The 20,735-nt window shown below is 53.4% G+C and overlaps 7 protein-coding genes across 7 annotated transcripts; 6 read left to right on the top strand and 1 right to left on the bottom strand.

Moving 5' to 3' along the window:
* Positions 1–568: 568 nt before the first annotated feature.
* Positions 569–982, top strand: SPSK_10659 (uncharacterized protein; the record flags this gene model as incomplete). The annotated part of the gene is made up of 1 exon (XM_016736982.1): positions 569–982. The coding sequence occupies one exon, from the start codon at positions 569–571 to the stop codon at positions 980–982; it is 414 nt and encodes a 137-aa protein (XP_016583137.1).
* Positions 983–5,618: 4,636 nt separating this feature from the next.
* Positions 5,619–6,524, top strand: SPSK_05475 (uncharacterized protein; the record flags this gene model as incomplete). The annotated part of the gene is made up of 1 exon (XM_016732220.1): positions 5,619–6,524. The coding sequence occupies one exon, from the start codon at positions 5,619–5,621 to the stop codon at positions 6,522–6,524; it is 906 nt and encodes a 301-aa protein (XP_016583136.1).
* A 1,045-nt stretch (positions 6,525–7,569) lies between these two features.
* Positions 7,570–10,116, top strand: SPSK_04965 (uncharacterized protein; the record flags this gene model as incomplete). The annotated part of the gene is made up of 1 exon (XM_016731723.1): positions 7,570–10,116. The coding sequence occupies one exon, from the start codon at positions 7,570–7,572 to the stop codon at positions 10,114–10,116; it is 2,547 nt and encodes an 848-aa protein (XP_016583135.1).
* A 2,768-nt stretch (positions 10,117–12,884) lies between these two features.
* On the top strand, positions 12,885–14,952 carry SPSK_05072 (cytochrome p450 monooxygenase; the record flags this gene model as incomplete). Its single annotated transcript, XM_016731825.1, has 2 exons — positions 12,885–13,008; positions 13,097–14,952. 2 exons carry the CDS (start codon positions 12,885–12,887, stop codon positions 14,950–14,952), a joined length of 1,980 nt encoding a protein of 659 aa, XP_016583134.1.
* A 645-nt stretch (positions 14,953–15,597) lies between these two features.
* Positions 15,598–15,999, bottom strand: SPSK_05673 (uncharacterized protein; the record flags this gene model as incomplete). Its single annotated transcript, XM_016732414.1, has 1 exon — positions 15,598–15,999. The coding sequence occupies one exon, from the start codon at positions 15,997–15,999 to the stop codon at positions 15,598–15,600; it is 402 nt and encodes a 133-aa protein (XP_016583133.1).
* A 526-nt stretch (positions 16,000–16,525) lies between these two features.
* On the top strand, positions 16,526–17,895 carry SPSK_05289 (uncharacterized protein; the record flags this gene model as incomplete). The annotated part of the gene is made up of 2 exons (XM_016732039.1): positions 16,526–16,596; positions 16,950–17,895. 2 exons carry the CDS (start codon positions 16,526–16,528, stop codon positions 17,893–17,895), a joined length of 1,017 nt encoding a protein of 338 aa, XP_016583132.1.
* A 1,296-nt stretch (positions 17,896–19,191) lies between these two features.
* On the top strand, positions 19,192–20,283 carry SPSK_05389 (urease accessory protein; the record flags this gene model as incomplete). Its single annotated transcript, XM_016732137.1, has 1 exon — positions 19,192–20,283. One exon carries the CDS (start codon positions 19,192–19,194, stop codon positions 20,281–20,283), a length of 1,092 nt encoding a protein of 363 aa, XP_016583131.1.
* Between the last annotated feature and the right edge of the window lie 452 nt (positions 20,284–20,735).

The raw sequence follows: 20,735 nt of genomic DNA, 5'->3' as shown, positions 1-20,735 counted from the left end.
ATTCTCAGCCGCCCGTGACGTTTCCCGTATTAACCAACGCAATGCCCGCAAGACTCGTCTTTTTCAGGAATGGCGTCGGCATCCATCCCCTGCTAGGCTCACAATTCTTCCCCTCCCCCACCCTTGCCGCAGGCCCCTTGCCGTCTCGAGCATATCTGAAACAGCAGCAAAAACCTCTCAGCGACCAATCGCTATGTCTCCTCTTGCAATCCGCGAAGTGTCCATACATTTTGAGATGCTCTTGCTTTTTTTACGACATGGAGAAGGATGCAGTGGATTATCAGTCGCATGCGTGCAGGACACCTGCATAAGACGACAAACGACGCAATTGTGATCCTTCCAAGTCCGCCAGCCCAACGGGACGAAAAACGGGGCTTTGCGAGAGGCATCGTCTCTCAGTCAACCTCCCACCCTCCTTTACTTCGTATCATGCTCGGAAATGCTTGCTGTCTTTATGAGATGTTGCCAAAGAGTGCCGCCAGGACGTTGCAGCACACGCGGGCACAAATACACGAAGTCCGTGAGCTTGTGTACCAGGATATTCAACATAGAGTAGCAAGCTACGAAGATGCGCGCTGACAATGTGTACAAGACATCGCTTGCATACGGAATGTACGCGTATAGTGTGCGGGGCGCTCTTCTTCGACAGGCGTATGTACGCAACGCGGGCGTAACGCTCACGCCAGCCCCAGGTGTGCCTTTCAGACGCCCTGAAAATGGTCGAGATGTACCTCGCAAAGGGCCGAGAAAACACTTGAGGAACGATGACGAGAATAACAAAAGACGGTATCTACGAGGGGCAAAACACGCATCACACTGGGACGGAAGGCCCGATGACGATCAACACATAGCTGTGGGACAAGGTGTGGACGTTTATCGAGCTCTCGAGGTTCTTTCATCGGCGAAAATCCAGATACTTATGTATTTCTTATTCACTCCTCTGGGGAATGTACCACCATCTGCGAGTGGCAATGGCCATTGATGATGGCCTAGATGGTCTTGCTAAGTATGGGCGAGGTCCAGTTTTATTGTTGTTTTCGCCTCGTTCTCGTTGAGTCGCTGGTGTTGACGTTGCCCGACCTCAATTTTCTGCGTCGTCTCCATATTTTCCACACTCTCTACAATTCAGTGCAATGCACTTCGAGGTGGTTTTTTTGTTGTTGCTCGGCTTCTTCACGGACTATTGGTTCTTGGTATGTATCCAGGCAGCCAGGGCTGGGGATGCGAACCTCGGCAGCTTGGACAGGCGTTGATTCCACACTGTGTGCGAGAACAGCTTTCACGGAACTTCTCACAACAAATTTGTTGACTAGTTCCTCTCGCCTGCCAAGGTCAATCCGGTAATACCAACAGGACGCTTCCAGACCCTGGCAGGTTTTCCGAAGTGTCAAAAAGTGAGAAGAAAAAAAAACCACTGACTTCGAAATAACAACGGTAAAAGATAGCAACCTATGCCGTCTTCGATGCGGATAACAACCAACTCCGCCAAAACTACATTGGATTCGACGGATACGAGTCGACACCACTAAGGACAGGGACCACGCCAGTCAGCCAGTCAGCCAGTCAGCCAGGGCCCTGTTTTTTACGCCTCAGATCAATTTATTGGATGCTATTTATTTCTCTAGGCGAGCCAGCGTTGCCTGTTGCCACTATTTTTTTCTAGAACAGCTCGTTTTGTTCCACTTGATAGGAGCGCACTGTTGGATTACGAGAAAGTGCCTCTCAGCCCAACAAAAGAGGCACTTCCTCGCGGGTTTTTCGGAATTTGCGGCAGTCCACGCAACTGGTTCGCTTTTATTGTTTGTTGTTTTGCTTGTGCTTGCTGTGCCTCCTATTCTCTCCAATTTGTTTTCGGTTTTATTGTCAACCATGCGGCCGTAGACAACTGAACGACCAACGGAACAGTGCTTATCCAACCATACGAGAGACGGAAACAAAGAGACCACTAACACAGATCCAGGCCCTGTACTAATCAACCCAATACGCAACTTATGCAACAAGTGGTTACAACTTGGAACTCGCAGAAAAACCGGACCAGTAGTGGACAGTTCAAGCGGCCAGTGTGAGATCGCTGGACGCACTGGACGCGCACGCTCTGGTCACAATCGCACACGCTGGACCTTGTGGACGAACGTGTCTGTCGTCAGTTTCAAGCACCCCAACCCTGTCTCAGTTCGTCGATCCTAAACATGCTGCGCCTCGTCTTCTGTCGTCGTCACCAACACCACCATCAAAAATCAAAGCCACACGCAATGTAAATCTGTTTAGAACACACACATAGCCCTGACAGGTGACCTGGCCTCGCGAATGTATGCAACATTAACAGCGGTATTAGCATTTGACAGGGCAACATCCATCCTATTTCTCCCCATCTCTTCCTTCTGTCCATTCGGGATCCCCATAAGATACAGTGGACCTCCAGGCCCTCCAGGGCTCCCTTGCACGGTCAACCAGACACCAATGGAAACGTTAGTCTGTCATGTTGTCCCAGCTGCCGACCTGCATGTGTTTGGGTGTAAGTAGGGAGAAGTGGGGAGTAGAAAGCGAGTCAAGAGCAAGACAGGGGAAACCCCCTTGCTGGTTTGGCCTCGAAAGGTTTCTGGGGCTTTAGTCGACAAAATTCAGTATGTTACAACTTGTCTTGCATGGGCTCCCAGACTCTCTTGCATTATTTCCCTGTGGAGATCATGAGGGTTCAGACGGCTTTTCTTACGTCGCCTCCAAAGCGACTACGACACATCCAACAGAGGCGGCTAGCACTCTTGCGACATTCACAACTCTTACGGCTCTGAACGCCGAGAACCTAAACGAAATCTACAATCAGGAGTCATGTTGACATGATGGAACACATGTACTTCGTACACACACGCTCAGCGCACAACGCACAAACTCATGTACGCGGTCCCTGCTGGTCTGCTTGCTATCCCTTCTAGCGGAAGCTGCCACTGCCTACTGTTTCCCTCTCCTTCTCTCCTTCTTCTAGCGATTATTTATTCTACTTTTTTGAATTTATTTATTTTACAAGTGTACGTCCCACCCCTACCCACCTCTAACCTGGCGGGCCTGACGTTACCATCCCAGCTACAGCACAGTTTGGAACGACACGGCCTGACTAAAAAAAAGACGTTGCCCGACGAGACTGCATCATGCATCCGCACCCTTCCTGCCGAATCTTGCTCGACTGCACTAGATGGTAGACCTTTTGTTTGCTGGGTCCACTGTCCTCTCAGCCACCTCCTTTCCCCCCTTCAGCGCGCACCAGTGACAAGCAAGAAACCGAACAAGCTGCAACCTGTACGCCGTACCTGCACCCGGACCCGCACACACGCACACTGACCTGCACCTAGGGCTGCTAGATTTTTGACAATAAACAGAGGTGAAAGGGAAAAGGCTCCAGGTGTCGAGGGGGCACATACCCTTGTCTTGGGCTTGTCTCCGTTCCTGTCTCTTGTTTGTGTGTGTCCCTTGTCCAGCGATTGGTACCGATCTTACGACCCTCCCTTCGCTCTGTTACGTCGTCGTCCGTGTACGGGTTCCAGAGGGAGAAGGCGGAAGCTAAAGACGAAAGGGGTGCGGTTGCAGGAAGGAGAAGGAAGAACAAAATGCCACTGTCAATGTCGTCGCCGCAGCACCATTCCCTTGTCCTCTCGTTCCTACCTCTCGACCACTTTCCATCCACAGCCGGTTTTTTGTTTCTTCTACCTTTTGTGTCTCCCTTTTATCAGCGTGTCTTTTCTTCTTCCCCCCGTTTTTGCATCCCCATCTTCACATCACAATCCATTGTCAGAAGCCCTTGTATTTTTGTCTCTGGTCCGTTTTGCGGCCTGTGCGGGTCGCTGCCATTCCCTTTTTTGGACATCTTATGACAAGTAAAACCCTTCCTGCCTCTGCCTCGGGTTCCAGAAAGAACCCTTTTACACCATTGTTAACAATAAACACCCCCCCCCCTTCTCCCTCCTTGCCTGCACCACTTACTACCTTCCGTCTTTCACACGCCCCCCCTCCCCCCTCCGGCCCTACCCAACTACCCAACGTCCATGTACTTCTCCAGATGTACGTCCTGGACCAGGTGGGCTCTTCAACCTTTTTGTTTGAATATCCAGACATTCGAACAGGCACGGCCGTATCCTTTCTTGCGGAATTTCACCCCTTGTCTTCGACCTCAGCATCCTCGCTTCGACATATCCTTTCAGTATTCTCTCGCCTTCTTGGTATTACATTCTTTTTTCTGTATCCGTTCCTACCGTATGTCGCCCTCTGATTGAATCACGGTCGTCGTCTCGAAGAGAACTTGACTTTCAAATCGAACTCATCCTTCTTCGTCGGCCTCAACGTTAACATCTGAGCGAGCGTGGCATCCCAGCGTTGTCCGTGGGGCCGTCCGTGACATAGCCGAGCCTGGGAGAGCCTGGTCGAGAGAGTCGAGAACGAGGCGAGATCCCGGGCCTTCTCTTAACCCTCATAATTGATCCTTCTTTCGGTATCGCTCGCCGACTTCGTGTCTCCCTCCCACCTCGCCTGTCTTCTTTCGAACTCAAGTAGCGCGGGGGGCTTGGACTTTCTTGCTTCGTCGGCTTCGACAGCATCCGGCTCGAAGGGACATCTGTCTCCACCATCCATCGTCAGCACCCTCGTCCTCCTCGACCTTCATTGATTTTTCAGCCCTGCTCTTCCAACCTCTAAACCTAAACCACGTCGACGGCCACCTCGACCACCATTCGCGACCGCTGGGACAGCAAGAGACCCGTTCACCATATCCAGGATCATAGTTGTTTCGGCTGTTTCAATCGTCAAAAGGTCCGTCAGTGCATCTCTCAAACGTCGATCCCGGGAGCACTGTTGACCTTTGCTTTTCGTCCTTTCAACTTACTGTGGACAGTGCATCCCTCCTTCCCTCTCTCTCTCCTTGTCTCTACCCACCATTTTCTCTTCGTTTTGCGGTCTTGGCCCCTTTTCAACCACATTTTTTGTAATTTTTTGTTCTTTCTTTACTCTCTTTCTCTCTCTTGGCACTGCCACATTCTTATTTTCTGTCATCTTCCTTTTGTTTGACAACCCACCTGGGCCCGGATCAAACACAAAAGTCTGGGGATCTCCCATACTTTGACATCTGAACGATTTGCAGCAAGCAGCCTCCTGCCGTTGTTCATTTATCTGGGCTCGTCCCTTCATCTCTCTCTCTCACTACCGCCGTCTTTTTTTCCCTTTGTTTTCCCTCTTGTTGTTCCCGAGTCGGACGATACCAATCACGCATGTTCGCCTACTGCTATGAATCATCGGACTAAAGAGAAAAGACGATCTAGACCAAGATTCTTGTACAACGACAAAAGCAACAAGTAAAGAAGACGAATCGATCCGGATCGAACAGGTGCGGTGGCCAGCGTCTATGTTTCTATCAACTGTCGCCTTTGTATTCTCGCAACGTCTCGACGTATACATTGGGGTAACGTTTGAAGAAGTCCTACAACTTACATCTTCGACGTCTCGAGACAATCACAGTTCCTTTGACTGTTAATTGTCGGTCACAGCTTGTTTTGATAAGCGACTCTCGATCTGCATTAAACAACAAGTCAGGAAAACAAGACCATCTGCTACGGAAAATCGCTGAACCCGACAAGATGGATGTGACTGCGATGCTGAACACGGCCTCAACGGCCGCGGCTCTGGAACCGAATTTGGAAATGATTCACGAACGGAAAGACAGCAGCGACGACGACTTCACAGACTCGGCGCAGACACCATCGGCAACGACAGGAGACAGCACGGCCCCGTCGAGCGTGGTTGCAACCCCGCTGGAGAAGACACCGTCCCGCCGGTCAAGCGATTCACGGGCCCCGAACCGGAATCGGACACCGTGGGATGCCGGCGGCTATTCGCTGTCGATGGCGCTCGACAACACAAAGAAGCTTGTTCAGACATCACCAAACACACTGCATGTGCTGCCATCGTCAATGGCATCAACAACACTTCCCGAAAGCATCGACACTGCCTCAACAGCGGTGCCCGGTGGTAGCACATCGCCGCGGCACAAATTCTCCGACAGCCGGAGCAGCTTGTCGTCGGCGTACACCAACGCATCGTCCAACAACTCAGTCACCCACTCGCGCATCTCGTCGCTGTCGACTGTGTCCGAGAACCAGCCGCTGTCCAATTTGATTGCTGACTTTTCGCTCCTGGAGACGCGGATTTCCGAGCCCTGCATTGGCGGTATTCCGGCGAGCATAGTACCATGCCAGGGTCTCCAGTACCAACAGCACCAACACCAGCTCAAGCTGCAGCAGTATTCTCTTACAGCAACCCAGCTTCCGCCGTCGCATGAGCGTGCTGGTGGCGAGGCAGACCGGCTGAATTTCCAGCCAGAGTCACCAACGCCTGTCCGGTCACAGCATGACATGTCCATGGGCGGATCGCCTGGGCCCAGCCCACGGTCACCCGGCCGGGCCCAGTCACCATCTGACGCCATGCTCATCCAGCGGTCAGGACAACCCGAAGAGACCGACTATTTCCAAAGCCCTTCAAGGTAAGCAGCTTGGCGTTTTGCCAGAGTGGATGGCCGATTTCCCTTTCATTGTCGCATTATTGTCGCTTTATATGTGCACAAGTCTCCAATCAGGCGTATGCCACTGCATTTGTACTTATCATCACTCGGCATCGGCTGTGCAAATGGCCAGCTATTTTGCCACGGCGTCATTTGTTATTGTGACCGCTCAATAAGAAAGAGCGCATGGCGGGTTTGCGTTGTCAGGTAGTTCCTCAATGAGGCTCTTGTCACATTGTCCTCACCTCGCACCTTCCCAGTTTTTACCTCACGTCGCTTGCTCCTTCCCTCTGAGTTGGATCTGAGCAGCCTACGCAACAACTCGTCCCAAGTTGGAAACAACCCCTTTACTACGTAGCTGTCCCTTCGTTTGCATTGACTCACGTCGTTCCTTCCATTTCGGGCCATATTTGAACCCTTGTGAGCTCTGTCAAAATGTTCACAATAATTTTCTCATGGCAAGGACCCTCCTCCCACCTCTCCTCCCCTTTCTCCCCCTTCTTTTTCCTTTTCTTCCCATATTCGAGCAGCAAGTCCAGGCTTCTGTTCCTCTACAGCTCACTTCTTTCGTTCGACTTGGGAGGCAAGGTGTTTCTCTCCTATTTAAAGAAGAGAGTCTCCCGCGTACGTCCCATTTTCTCCTTTCGTTCCTGTGCCTTCCTCGAACTTCCTCCAAGTGAGAGAAATTTTCACATCCTCTCTCTCTCTGCCCAAATAGAAAAAGTGATGTGAGCCTGAAAAGACGGGCGATACCAAAGCGTCAAAGAATCCAAGACGTTCCAGGAGGTTCCAAGAGCTTCAAACTGACCAATCTCGACCATAGACTTCACATACCATCCTCGAGTCAACGCTCCCAGTCTCGAGGCGACTTCCTTCTGCCAGATATCTCACCGACACGTCGTCACAAACGGGCAGTCTCTGCTCCAGACTTCCCATCCATAGGCACATCTTCTTTCAATCCGCGCTTTCCAACCTTCGGCCCCATCCCGGAACCAACCCCGTCACCATCACAACATAGTGACGGGAATCTGATGGAACACGATTCCTCTTCAAGCTCGCCCACTGGGCCAGAACAGTCCCGGGTCACGCCCGACGGCCGTGCTTCCTCGTCAGAGTACCAGGGCCACTCCAGCGTAGGCAGTGGCAGGATGGCTGGCACCTTGTCATCAAGCCCCATGAACATGAGTCCACCGGGTTTGGCTGCGGCCGGTCACCATTCTCGCGTCTCAATCGGCTCAATCTCCGACCAAGGCCCGAACCAGCAGACCAACTCTGCCACTTCCGGAACCGAACTCCCAGTCGACTTTGAAACCGCTTCCAGATGCATGTATCGTGGTGACTGCCAAACTGGCTCGCAGCTGCGCAAGGCCATCTCGCACATCTTCGGCCGCAACAAGCTGTGCACACGGATGATTCCGACGGGCGTCTGGGTCCATTACTGCCGCAAGCATTACCAGCGAACCAGATATCGAAATGGCGGCGAGTATCCACAGCGCCAGATCGGCCTCGTTCAAGAGCAAATCCGCCGGGTGCAGGCCTGGAGCGATAGCAATGCCCAGCAAAGCCGCGGCCCTGTTCTCAAGGACTGGTCATTGTCGGTCCGCAAGCGGGAGCAAATGCGGCTGGACAGCAAGATGGCGGCCAGCGGCAAGAAGCGGCCGTTCCATGAGGATGGCATGGAGGACGAGGAAGATAATTTTGACGAAGACCGCGCTGAGATGAGCGGTACGGCTGTGCCTGAGTGGGTGGTTGCTCAGATTGGTGATGGCTTTTCTACGGCAGGTATCCTGGAGGTGGTCGAGCACCTCAAGTCCGATATCAACCAGGGCCGTCTGCAGCAGATCCCCGACATTGAGATCTTGCCCAACATTGTCACCGATAGCAACAGTGACGAGCCGGCCTCCAATAACACGGCCAAGAAGACCTACACCAAGCGGCGAACGGCTTCCTCGTCTGGTTTTGCTGCCGGTGGCCATCGCCGTTCTCAGTCTGTCAATACGTCCGCGCTCCGGTCCGACTCGATTCCCATGGCCCGCCGCAGCAGCCAGCCCAACAACCACGTGGCAGCCTCAGGCCGTTCGTTCGCTTCCGAGTACCACCACCTGCAGCCTCCTATGGAGAAACGCCAACGTATTGACGGTGAAGGTGTGCTGGGAATGAGCCACCAGCACCAGCATCAGCACCAGCACCAGCACCATCATAGCCTAGGTGGCATGTCGGATCGCTTTGAACACCCCATGGCAGCGCGTTCCAGTTTCAACAGCCGTGTGCAGCTCGCCCATCGCCCGGCTTTCACCGGCATCCGTGAGAGCCATGCTGAGAGTCATGCCGAGAGCCATATTGAGAGCCAAGCCAGCTACTATGACCATCAGCACCAGCGGTATGGCGACAATGCCGGCGACTTTTACGCGCATCAACGGCCCATTCCTGAGTTGACGACCTCACACGATGGCTATAAAACTGATCGCCGCTCTTCCCATGACTTTGAGGTGCGCCGTGAGCATGAGCGTCATCATAGCACACCTGGCGGGTCTGGCCAGGCCGATGCTGCATCTAGCGTTCTTCCCGCACCCAACCCTCAGCGGTTCGGCAGCATGCCCGTTGCACAACAGCTGGAGTCGCAGCAGTACATTTTGAACTCGACCTCGGCTGCCGCGCGTCGGCCTAATATGCACCAGCGGTCGCAGTCCGAGGCGGGCTTCATGCACCACTCATCGTCGCACTTTGAACGACCGACCTCGTCTGGTAGCAATGCGCTGCCGCCTCTCCAGTTCAACGCCCCATCGCGATTCGCTACCGATAGCCTCACTGGCACCAATAACAACGGCTGTCGCCACGCAGAAGAGGTGCCCAGGGCGACTGACTACCCACCCTATGCCACGCACCAGAGTCATGCAAGCTACGGCGGCCAGCAGGCCATCAACGCAAGTTCTCACCGTGTCAATTATGGCCACGCCCACAGCCACAGCATGAACCATGGTCCCGCTCATGGTCATCATCACCAACACGCCCACAGCTACAGTACAAACCAGCAAGAGCACAGCAGCAGTCAATACGTTTACAACTCGTCCAATCGGTATTTGGAGGATGGGCGCAACACCCAGCAGCAACAATACCAGCCAGCCCAACCCCAGCCACCTGCACATACCACTGCCCTTGCTTATGATCCCGCTGTGGCTCCCACTCGGCCTTTGGATAAGTTTGAGGGTGTGCGGTTGGCGCCTATTCAAGATCTTATTCAGTCGCTGAACCCGCCGGTTACAACTAAGGCGACGCTCGCCACGCAGCACACGCCCACTCCAGGCAGTGATGCCGTTCAGACTCCGATTCCGGCTCCTGGTGCCACCCCCAAGCCTGGTCCGGCAGAAGGCGCCGATCGTACCCTGCAGTCGAAGTCGTCTGACGCTGAATATCTTGGCCACCCGCGCCAAGAGACGTCATCAGCTGTGTCACTCACGCTGGCACTAACCAAGGAGACCACCAGCGTTGTAATGCCTGCTACATACACCCGCCCCATCAGCCCCGAGGCCCATTCAATCTCGCCGGTTCCGCAAGCACAGGCGCAGGGTACCTGCTAGTTGTCTGTCCTGTGTCATTCGTGATCTTAGCGGTGTTTTGTTTTGTTCTTTTTCTCGTTATCATCATGTTATTCTAGATGTACGGTCTATCTACCTGCGTTGCATCCTCTTCTTGATCCATACGTTGGTTTTCATATGTTTTACGTCATCTTTATATCTTGTCTATTTTTCCTACTTCTTCTTCAAAAAGTTGCGGTCGTTGCGTCTTGTCATTTTCTGAATTTTTATTGCAAGAAAGGAATGCCATCAAAGGATTTTTTACCCGAAAATGGAGCGGTATATTTTGCCTTTTCTTTTGTTCTTACAAAAGTCAGCCCTCTTATCCACACATCAAGAAAGGGTCGAGGTTCCAGACAAAATAGGAATGGGTGGACACCTTGGGCTGGACTCGGCTGGTTCATTACCATCTTTGTCTTTATCAATTTTTTTCTTTTCTTTTTTTTTTTTTTACAAAGACCGGACATTTCCTTTTTTATTTGCGTATGACTTTGATTTTGTTACCGCTAGTTTGGTTGACTGGATTAACCATACCACGAATTTCCTTATTCATCGCCTTTACCAAGTACTTCTTCATGAGCGAAGATGGGTTTTTTGACTTGGGCCCCGATACCACGAACGATGATTTTACTTTTTCCAAATATATGCTGTTTACTACGTTTTGGGTTTGTGATGTGAATTATTGTGTTTAGAACAGTCAGTTTTGATATGTCCTATCATGATCGACGTGTGCTGTGAATTTGTTGCCTGTACTCCGTAGTGTGACATGTATTAAGTCTCTTTCCTATGGAAGCATGCTTTAGTTTTTATGTGTCTACGAGCAGTGACATATGATATGCGCTATGACTTCCTGAGCCAAATTCTCTACTACGTACGATTTACGTGTCGTGTGTATGGTCGGTATGGCCGGCGTCTCCATCTTGCACGTTCTCTCTGTGTCCTCTTTGGTCCGTCTCCTTTCACGCTCTTTCGCGTCTTCCCGCCGCCTTACGTCCATCCTCGGACTGCGTTTATTTTTATTTATTTCCACACGTGTTCCATAACTTTTGAGTGAAAAAGGTGAAAGGGACAAGAGCTTTGAGATATGAAAGATACATCCGTCCTAAACAAGGGAAACTTCTGCATACAACATCTAATATTTCGTTATTTATTAAAACTTAACAACCTGTCAATATAAGCATAAAATATAACTACATATATTGTATATAATCGATACCTAGCAACTTGTCACTGTGAAAAAAGCTAAAGCCAACATGCTTTCTCAGCAAGCTGGCTTGTTGAGAACCGGAAACAGATATTCTATAGTGGTGGCATCTCACCCTACCAAACGGCACCGTTCCGTTAATGGGTTCAACAAACTGGGAAACAAATGTCAGACGCTCTGGTTCGTTCTTAAAAGCGTAAGAGATCAAAGGTAGTATGTTACGAGTCGTGGAGAAACTCGATGGAGGCTGTCTTCACTTACAAGTCTTGTTATACAAAGCGTGTTCCAGTGGTGCGTCGTTGAATTATGATACTTGAAATACAGAATAGAAGACGCGTTCAGGCTCAGGTTCAAGAGGGAACGCGTCCTAAAAGTCACCCGTCTCCGCGCTTGAGAGCCAAGCAATGTGAGAGCCAACCCAGCCCGAAAGTGTCAGTACCCTCAAGCTGTTAATACGACGTATTACGTCGTGCTTACAGTAAGTACGATCGGCCTCTGATGGTCCTCAGAAAGTTTCCATGGCACCTTTTTGTTGTTCTTGGCTTATGATCCCGGCCATTTTGGCCGTCTGGAGTATGCATCGGCCTCAAATGGCCCTCAGTACGCTTCCGTTGCACCGTTGTAGCGCCAGTTGGGGTTCTTGGGTTATGATTCCGGCCTTTTAGGTCGTCCGGCCGTACGGCATACCTTTCGGGTTCTCCATCGTCCAATGCAGCGGGCACGCACTGAACGCATCCTGTCCCTCACACTTTATTGTCACAGTGAGCCAAGTTTGCTTGTGAACACTCAATAGCAAATACAAAACTTTACAGCTTATCCATTAGCCCACATCATTTTGAATGTATAGATGGCAAGATTTGAACGTACAAGACATTAAAGCCATTCTGGCCTCGGCAGTCTGTGTTACATCTAAACGTCGCAATATTCCTGAAGCGCCCCGAAACGACTTGAACGATCGGGGGACTGTCTTGGATTTCCGCTCCTTGAGGGCGATCATCGGTATGGAGCAGCGGGCAGCTGCCCAGCAGCACGGCTCGGTGCGTGGCAAATGGAGTCGCTTTGGCCGCCCTTTAGGTTGCAATTGGGGAGACATGCAGGGGCCTTTGTCAAGTCTTGGCTCCAACATGCTGCATGATGCTTGACCCCCGTCATGGACAGGCCTAGTGGACTTACCCAGTAGCTTACGACATGCGAATGGGAGGTCTGCTGGCTGGTTTTGGCGCCGTTTGAACCGTTTCCAATGTCACCCACGGCGCTATTGCGTGGGTTTCATTTTCCTGTCAGGGTGCACGGTGGCTTTTTGCTTCCGTTCTTTGGAGGTTTCGTTATCTTTTATTATCCGAGCTGGCCCCTGTTCCAATTCGTCTAGAATGCAAACGCAATGTTTCTCAGACTTTTTCGTTCCCTTCTGTCTTCGCTTTCGCTCTGCGTGTCCCCTGATCTTGACGCCTTTTTGGTCGCGGACCAAACAGAGCAGTTGGTATTTGGATGATCAGATTCACGCGATTTCCTATTTTGAGTTGTTAGTCGACGTTAGAGACCTGGGATAGCCGGCAACAAAACTATCATGGCCTCCAAAGTCCTTCCGCTGGTTGGCGCCGCCGTTACCATTTTGGCCTTGTCGATCGTCAACGGTCTGCGATCCAATCTCCGCAAGGCCCGCAAGACGCGCATTCCATATATCATTGTGCGTAAGTATAATGTGATGTTGCACAACTCGATGACATACAGCGTTCGACTCCAAGACACTTGACCTCCGAGATTGACACCATCGCACAGCATGCTCGCCATACACCCCGATGTGGCGGCTTACCTTTCAGTTCTGGGTCTTCTTCATCAAGCTTTTGCCCAAAAGCATGTGGGAGGGATGGCTGTTCATCATGCTCCCCGACTGGGGTTACAGCACCGGCCAAGAGCACTTTGCTCGCATCGGGGACACCTTCTTGATCGTTGCCCCCTTCTACATGAATCTGTACACCCAGAGCCCCGCTGCCATCCACGAGATTGCCTCGCGCCGCGAACATTTCCCCAAGGCCACGAAAAATTACCGCATCCTCGAGATATTTGGCCGCAACGTCCTGACCACAGAGGGCGCCGTCTGGCGCTTCCACCGCAAGGCCACCAGCGCCTCCTTTAACGAGAAGAACGCCGCCCACACCTTTGCTGAGGCCATCCACCAGGCCCAGGGCCTCGTCGCCAAGTGGAACGACACCGCCCAGAGTGACTCGCCCACCATTATGACCATCGAAAAGGACACCATGACCTTGGCTCTCAACATTATCGGCTATGTCGGCTTCGGCCTCCGCTTCACCTGGCCGGGCCAGGCCCTGCCGGCCGACACCCACCCGCGCATGCGCAAGTACGGCAGCCAGGAGCCACCGTCGGGCCACACCATGACATTTGCCGCGTCAGTCGAAGGCGCCTTGCACAACATCATCATGCTGCTCTTGATGCCCGCGCCGCTGCTCAAGTTTCTGTCGCTGTTCTTGGCGAGGGCGCACACGGCCTTGCACTCGTATGCCAACTATGTGCAGTACATGAACGAATTTCTAGTCGACAAGGTGGCCAGCGCAAAGGAAGACGCCGAAAAGGGTATACGTGCCGGCGATATGGGTATGGACATTATGGGTCAGTTGGTGCGTGGTCGGTACAACGACGAGGTGGAGGACAAAACCACGAAAAAGGCGAAATCGGCGGACAATGCGTTGGCAGAGTCCACCCTCACCGACGACGAGATCATCGGCAACGCCTTCATTATGCTGGTCGCCGGCCACGAGACTACCGCCAACTCGTTACACTTTGCTCTGCTCGAGCTCGCCACCAACCCGGCCAGCCAGCGCGCCCTGCAGGCCGATGTGGACCGCTTGCTGGGCCGTGACTCCGACCCCAGCACCTGGGATTACGAAGCCAGCATCAACGGCATGCTGGCCTCCATGCTTGGCGCCGCCATGAACGAGACGCTTCGCCTTATGCCGCCCGTCATCAATCTGCCCAAATTGGTCACGCCCGCCGCCGACCAGCCACTCGCGCTCCCGGAGACCGGCCAAACACACATCCTGCCCGCCGGCTGCGACATTATTTTGAGCGCCGTCACCGTTCAGCGCCACCCCAAGTACTGGCCTGAATTGTCGCCCGCCGATCTCGACATGTTCCGGCCCGCGCGGTGGTTTGAAAAGGACGCCGAGGCGGTGGCCGTGAAGGCAAAGGACGCAAAGCTTGCCGATATTGTCGGCGCCGACACCGAGGACTATGGCGGGTTCAGTGGGCCTGACACAAGCGCGCAGCTGTTCCGCCCTGTGCGTGGAAGCTTTGTACCCTTCTCCGACGGCCCTCGCAGCTGCTTGGGCCGCCGCATCGCGCAGGTCGAGATGCTCGCGGCTCTGGCCGTGCTGTTTCAGCGCTACAGCATTGAGCTGGCCGTCGACGATTGGGCCGACGATAAACAAGTTGCCGCCATGGATGACGAGGCCCGTCAGGAGTTGTACAGCAAGGCCCAGACGCGGTGTCGGGCCACATTGCGGAGCGCCATATCAGTCTTGACCCTCAAGCTGCATGGCAAATCCGCTGTGCCTGTGCGGCTGGTGCCGCGGGGCCAAGAGCGGTTTGTGCATTGCGTGGATGCAAGAACGAGGTAGTGTGCGGGCGGCAGTCTGGGGGTGTCTTTGCGTGAGCCTAGTTAGCTGCAACGGTACCGCGTGTGCGTCTGCGTGCGGCGCATGCAGCGTATGAGCACGGCTGTCAAATAATAATCACGAAATTGCATGTCTAAAATGTGAATAACCCAATACATCTCAGAAAGAAGAAACGACAAAAACGTGGAAATGTGGAGGCCAGGCGAGCCAGACTCTTCTCTCTTGGAGATGCTCAGCATGTTTCCCACGTACCTGATTGCCGTGAAGAAGTTAAACACGATGAAGACTGATGCTCACGCGGATACAACACGCCGCGTGTTGAGCGGGACGCGACCTATGACACCTGATAGGCCAACTGGCGACGATCACAGCTCGTGGGAGAAGATGATAATTTCCTGGAAAAACCCCCTTTTTCTTCGTTCTCCCTCGCTCTTTCCTTCTTTCTATGGCATGTATGTCTGCACTAAACATGTATGAGGCAACTGCTATCGACACAACTGGAAACATTGGGAGGGGAAAAAAAAACAGAAGGCGCGATCCACTAGCAACAGGTGCCAGCGACCCGTATTGTTACATCTTAGAGGCGTAAATGGGTATTCGACTTGGAAAATAAAACGAAAAAGGCAACCACTGCCTAGTGAAGGCCAGCTACTTGGTATATTCCCAAATGAAGTTTGCAAAGTCGTTCCTGCTTGGTGTTGCGACAGTTGTCACCGTAGGAAGGCGCGAGTGACAGCCATGCATTGCTGAAGAAACGGGGAGCCTGAGGAACAAAGGCTTGTTGCACTTCCGCACTAATGGAGAGGTCGCCATCGTGCTTTCCCTCCGTTGACAAAATCCCATGACAATCAAGCCACAGGGCGCGTTTTCGTCATCACTCTTTCCCTCTTCCATCCCATCTTTCATCAATCGGTCTTGCCGTTTCTGTACGACTGAAAGCTTCCATACGAGTTCGTTCATCTCTTCCAACAACAGGTACGTGCATTGGTCGGTATCCCACACGGTTCCCACCTTCCTTCCCTCTGGACCCTCTTGTTCGTCGCATTTCATCATCGCACTCAAAAGAACCAAGCTCCGCCGACCGTTGCTTCCTGCCCACTCTTATTTCCTTCCCGCACACCAGATCGCGTCCCAAGGAGAATATTCCCGTCCGCACTTTCCCTGGTTCTCCTCCCTTTACGGAACCAAAGTGGGCCCCGTTCGTTGATTGACTTGCTGATTTGCGCGCCCGCATTTCTTCGCTCTTTCCCTTTTGTATTACCACCCAGCCACTCGCCTTCCCCCAACCTCTCGTTGGCTAACACGCGACGCTGCCAGAAAAAAAACATAAACAAACCAACCCACCCGCGCCCGCCCCCAGTACCTGCCGCCCCCCCGTCTTGTTATCCTGTCGCACACGCACAGCAACACAATATCTCCATAACTCCAAATTCACCACATATCGCGCCTTTGCCACACAAACCGCATCGCCACCTGCAATCCGCAAAAATACAGACGACAAAGTCAAACGTCAAAGTCTTGCGAATCAGATTCCTCTCACCGCCCACTCATATCCAACCCCAATATTTTATTCACAATGACGTCCTGGTTGCGCGCGCAAAAGAAGTCCGACCTCGTCGACATCGCCGAGACGGTTGGGCTGAAAAAGTGAGTTCCATTTTATTTCTGTTGCTACTGTTGCGCGACGATTCCCGCGGCATCGATTTGTTTACTTTGGCGTCGTTTTGGGCCGCGCCGCGCGTTGGCTTCGCTCTTGCGATCGCGAACTCTCGCTTTAATTTGCGTCGCATGCGAATTGTCGCAATGCGGAAAAGAGGAGACGGAGACATAAAACAAAGAATCTCAGAAACAAACAGAATACAGCGGAGGAAAGCAACGCGCCGAGCGCGTCTCGTTCGCTGTGCGCCCAATGCTCTAGATGTCTGATACCCAGCATCCGTCTCCAAGAAATAACCATGACTGACCTGGCTCTCTGTCTTTTCTTTCTTTCCCGTTCGCAGTGTCTCAAGCTTGAAGAAGAGTGACCTGGAGTCCGCCCTGGACGAGTACCTCACCGAGAACGCGTCGCACCTCTCGTCGGACCCCAGACTTGCTCCCTACTTCAACATCCGCTCCAAGACCATCGGCTCGCCCGTGAAGCGCGAATCATCCGAAGTCAAGGTGACCAAGCGTCGCCAGCCCAAGTCTGCGCAGGACGAGTCTACGTCGGCTGCCGCTGAGGATGACGACTCCATCCGTGGCCGCTCCACCGCTCTGATCCGCACCCCCGGCCGTGCCCTGTCGCTGGCTGCCAGCCGTATCGCGCTGCCCGCCTCGCCCGCGGATGTTGCGCAGGCCGTTGACCGCAGCGCGCTCGCCGTGCGTGAGCGCATCGTCTCGATTTACGCCGACTCGGGTATCACCGAGGTGACCCAGGCCACGCGCGAGTCGCTGTCGACTGTCTACGCCATTGCCCTGCTCGTGTCCGCCTTTGAGTGGTTCCACCTGCGCGCCGAGGTCCTGCCCGTGCGCTACGCTTTCTCCATCCCCGCCATCCGCTTCCTCGGCACCAGCGCGTACCCGGTCTCGCTGCCCGACGTGTTTTTGCTGCTGACGGCGTCCTTCTGGTCGCCCGTGATCCTGTTCTTCCTCATCTCAATTGCCATCCCGTCGTTTGTCGGCTACTTGTTCAACCTGTCGGCCGCCAGCGGCAGCCACCACACCGGACGCGGCCGCTCCCGGCCGTTTTCGAACTCCGAGTACGCCGTGGACCCGCTGACGTTCAGCGTGGCCAAGGCCCTTCTGGTCTACGTGATCCAGGCCCAGGGCGTCGACGTCTGCGGCTGGATCGACCAGCTGGCAGTAGCCCGCATCAACTCGGCCCTGTACGGTGGCTGGCAGGGCGCCATTGCCGGTGCGGCCGTCACTGGCCTCGCCAGCCTGTACGACGCTGTTCTGCGGAAATAGAGGAAATCAGGAGAGATTGCAGATGCACTCTGTGCAACCTCTCATGACAAAATACGACTACCAGGCCACCTTTTAACAGGGGGCCGCGAAACAGTTTTGGGTTGTTGCCATCTCTGTGATTTGCTGGGCTCGTGCACATGAGTTCTTCTGGTTTTCTTTTTGGCTTCCTTGCCAGCTCTTTTTTTCCGCCTTCCGCCTTCCGCTTGTCGCTCTTCGCTTCTTCGCTTTCTTCCGATTTTGTGGGAATGATAATAATGGCAAACTCTAATGGCGTATGAGGCGTTTTGCGGCGTTGCGGCCCCGCGGCTCGCACTGTTCGCCCGATACCTCTTGCCTCCCCCACGCTGTCGTCCTCTCTTCTCACCGGCGGTCCCTGCTGTCCACTGGCCGACGGTAATGGGTTTCGTGTACATTTTTCTTTCGAGACGACGTATCTCGAAACACGGAGAGAGCCTCTCAGGTCTTCTGTGGCTAGGGGTCACTCGTGGCTTTGTCGTTCTTCTTTTGGTTTTTCTTGTTTATATTTGGTTGGGTTTGCTGTTTTGTTCTTCGTTTTTCTCATTTTTCTTTCACGGTGTTCACGCCCCAATTCTGTGTGGCTTACATGTTTGTGTGCTGCGTGGCAGGACCTGCTGGGTTGACTCCGGGCTCTTTTGTGGGCTGTTCTGCTGCACGACGCGACGATTGTTATTTGTTTCTGTGATACCGCGCGCTCGAAATAATTCTTGGTTTTTCTATGGGACGAGAAGGCAGGAGATATGAAACATGGTTGCTGTGCTGCCCATTTGTTTGGATTTCCGGGCACATGAGGGAAAAGGGGATATGTCTGGGACAGGATGAGATGGGTCATTTGGACAATGAACTTGGGGTAGATGCCTCTGTTTCGGAGGAACATGCTTGTTTATATTTTTTTCTGGCTTTCTGATTTTATCCACTTGTTCTTCGCTTTCTCTATTTTGGAATGGTTGTGTTCCTGACGTTTTGAACAACTCGAAAGCGACGTTGGTGCGACTTAAGCTTTACCACCCACCTAATGGGACCAGCACTAATACGACAAAAGGCGGGCGGGAGAGCGGCACACAAGCGAAAGCCGTCGCTGACACATTTTAGTCGACCTTATCAAGCCCGCCCAACGCCGGTTTTATTTTAACTTGGCCTTGCTCTTCCTCGTCCAACGTACTTTTGCGCCCGCTCTCAGCCTCGAGCAAGGACTTAATTGCTTCCATTGGAAAAATATCGAAAGCACTGCCAGCAAGACATCACCGAATTTGGTTTCTCAGCCAAACTCCCGACGCAATGGACGACCCTCTAGCGAGATTGGAGGGCCTCGCAGCCATAGACCACGAGATTGCCGATCTCGAGGCCCGTCTGCGCGATGCAAAACTGCGCCGGCAGCAACAGCACGGGACATCCATACGACATTCGGATAGCTCTGCATCGCGGCACCAACAGCAGCAGCGTCACTTTCTCTTTTTACTCTCCGACTCAGCGCTACCGCTTGGTTCGTTTGCCTTTAGCAGTGGACTCGAGTCGTTTCTCGCACACGACAAGGCGGCCGCAGCGGCATCGGCTGCCACCTCTCTCGCGGCTGCAGCCAATGCCATACCAAAGGGCATAAAGAGCGGCCCGGAGGCCTTTGCCGCTTTCCTGCCATTGTCCGTCTCATCCTACGCCTACGCCACTTTGCCGTTTGTCCTGGCTGCGCATGACGCTGCATCTACGGTGACGAGCGCTGCCGCAGTCGCAGCCGCAGCTGCTTCGTCCAATTTCTCAGAGACTTTCCCATCGACGGTCGAAGCTTTCACCTCTGCACTCACCCTTCTCGACGACACATATGACGCCACCATCATCTGCACCGTCGGCCGTCGCGCCTCGGTAGCCCAAGGCCGTGCACTGCTATCTGTCTGGGAACGTGCTTTTTCACCGACTCTCTCACCGTCACCAGCACCGCCTTTACCGTCCTCACCGTCCTCACAGACCTCACAGGCCGCACAGTCCGAACCAGCCATCGACCCCTTGCGGCCGTTTGCGCTTCTCGTCAAGCGCTCCTCCAACCCACGGCCCGGTACCCTATCCGAGGCATCTGCCCACATGCCTCCGCTCTTTGGTGCCGTTGCCGCGCTGGCCGGCCTCGACCGCCGACAGGCCGCCGACGTATTTATCCTGTCGCATGTCAAGGCACTTTTATCGGCCGCGGTGCGCGCCAACCTGGTGGGACCGTACCAGGCGCAGCGACTGCTAGCGTCGGCGCATGTGCAGCAACTTGTTGTGCGGTCGGTCGAAGGCGCATGGGATGTGCCTGTGGAAGAGGCCGGACAGACGATGCCGGTGGTAGACCTGTGGATGGGCCGCCACGAGATGCTGTACTCGCGCATCTTCAACAGCTAAAGGCTAACGTCGGAGGCGAAACGGGTCGCATGTTTTATGGGCAATTTGTGATTTTGTATAATAATTAGCTGCCCTCTGTAACAGTCTAACGAGCATGAGTTAATATGATCACTACTTTGTATTCATATTCTGTCCTAGAAATGCGCGCGGCCCTGGCGTGTAGTGCATTTTAGCGGCTTCCACACCAGGCTGTGTTCTTTTCTCACGCAGTGGGCGGCGCCTGCCAGGAAAAACCAATCTACTTCGACAGAGGCCCCACCACCCCGCAAAAAGTTTATGAACTTCATTCGCAGCCAACTGGCCATTGAAACCTCCGAAACGGACGACAATTCAACAAGGGACGAGTATTTTCACCTCGCATCTGACGACGACCTCCCACACGATCAACCGAACCTCTCTTCACACGCGACTTGACTTCCAGACCACCCCGACCAGACTACCCCACCTCTACA

The sequence above is a fragment of the Sporothrix schenckii genome, assembly GCF_000961545.1.
Source record: "Sporothrix schenckii 1099-18 chromosome Unknown Cont49, whole genome shotgun sequence".
Lineage (NCBI taxonomy): Eukaryota > Fungi > Ascomycota > Sordariomycetes > Ophiostomatales > Ophiostomataceae > Sporothrix > Sporothrix schenckii.
The sequence above is the reverse complement of the archived record's forward strand: the minus strand, read 5'-3'. Positions and strand labels throughout refer to the sequence as shown.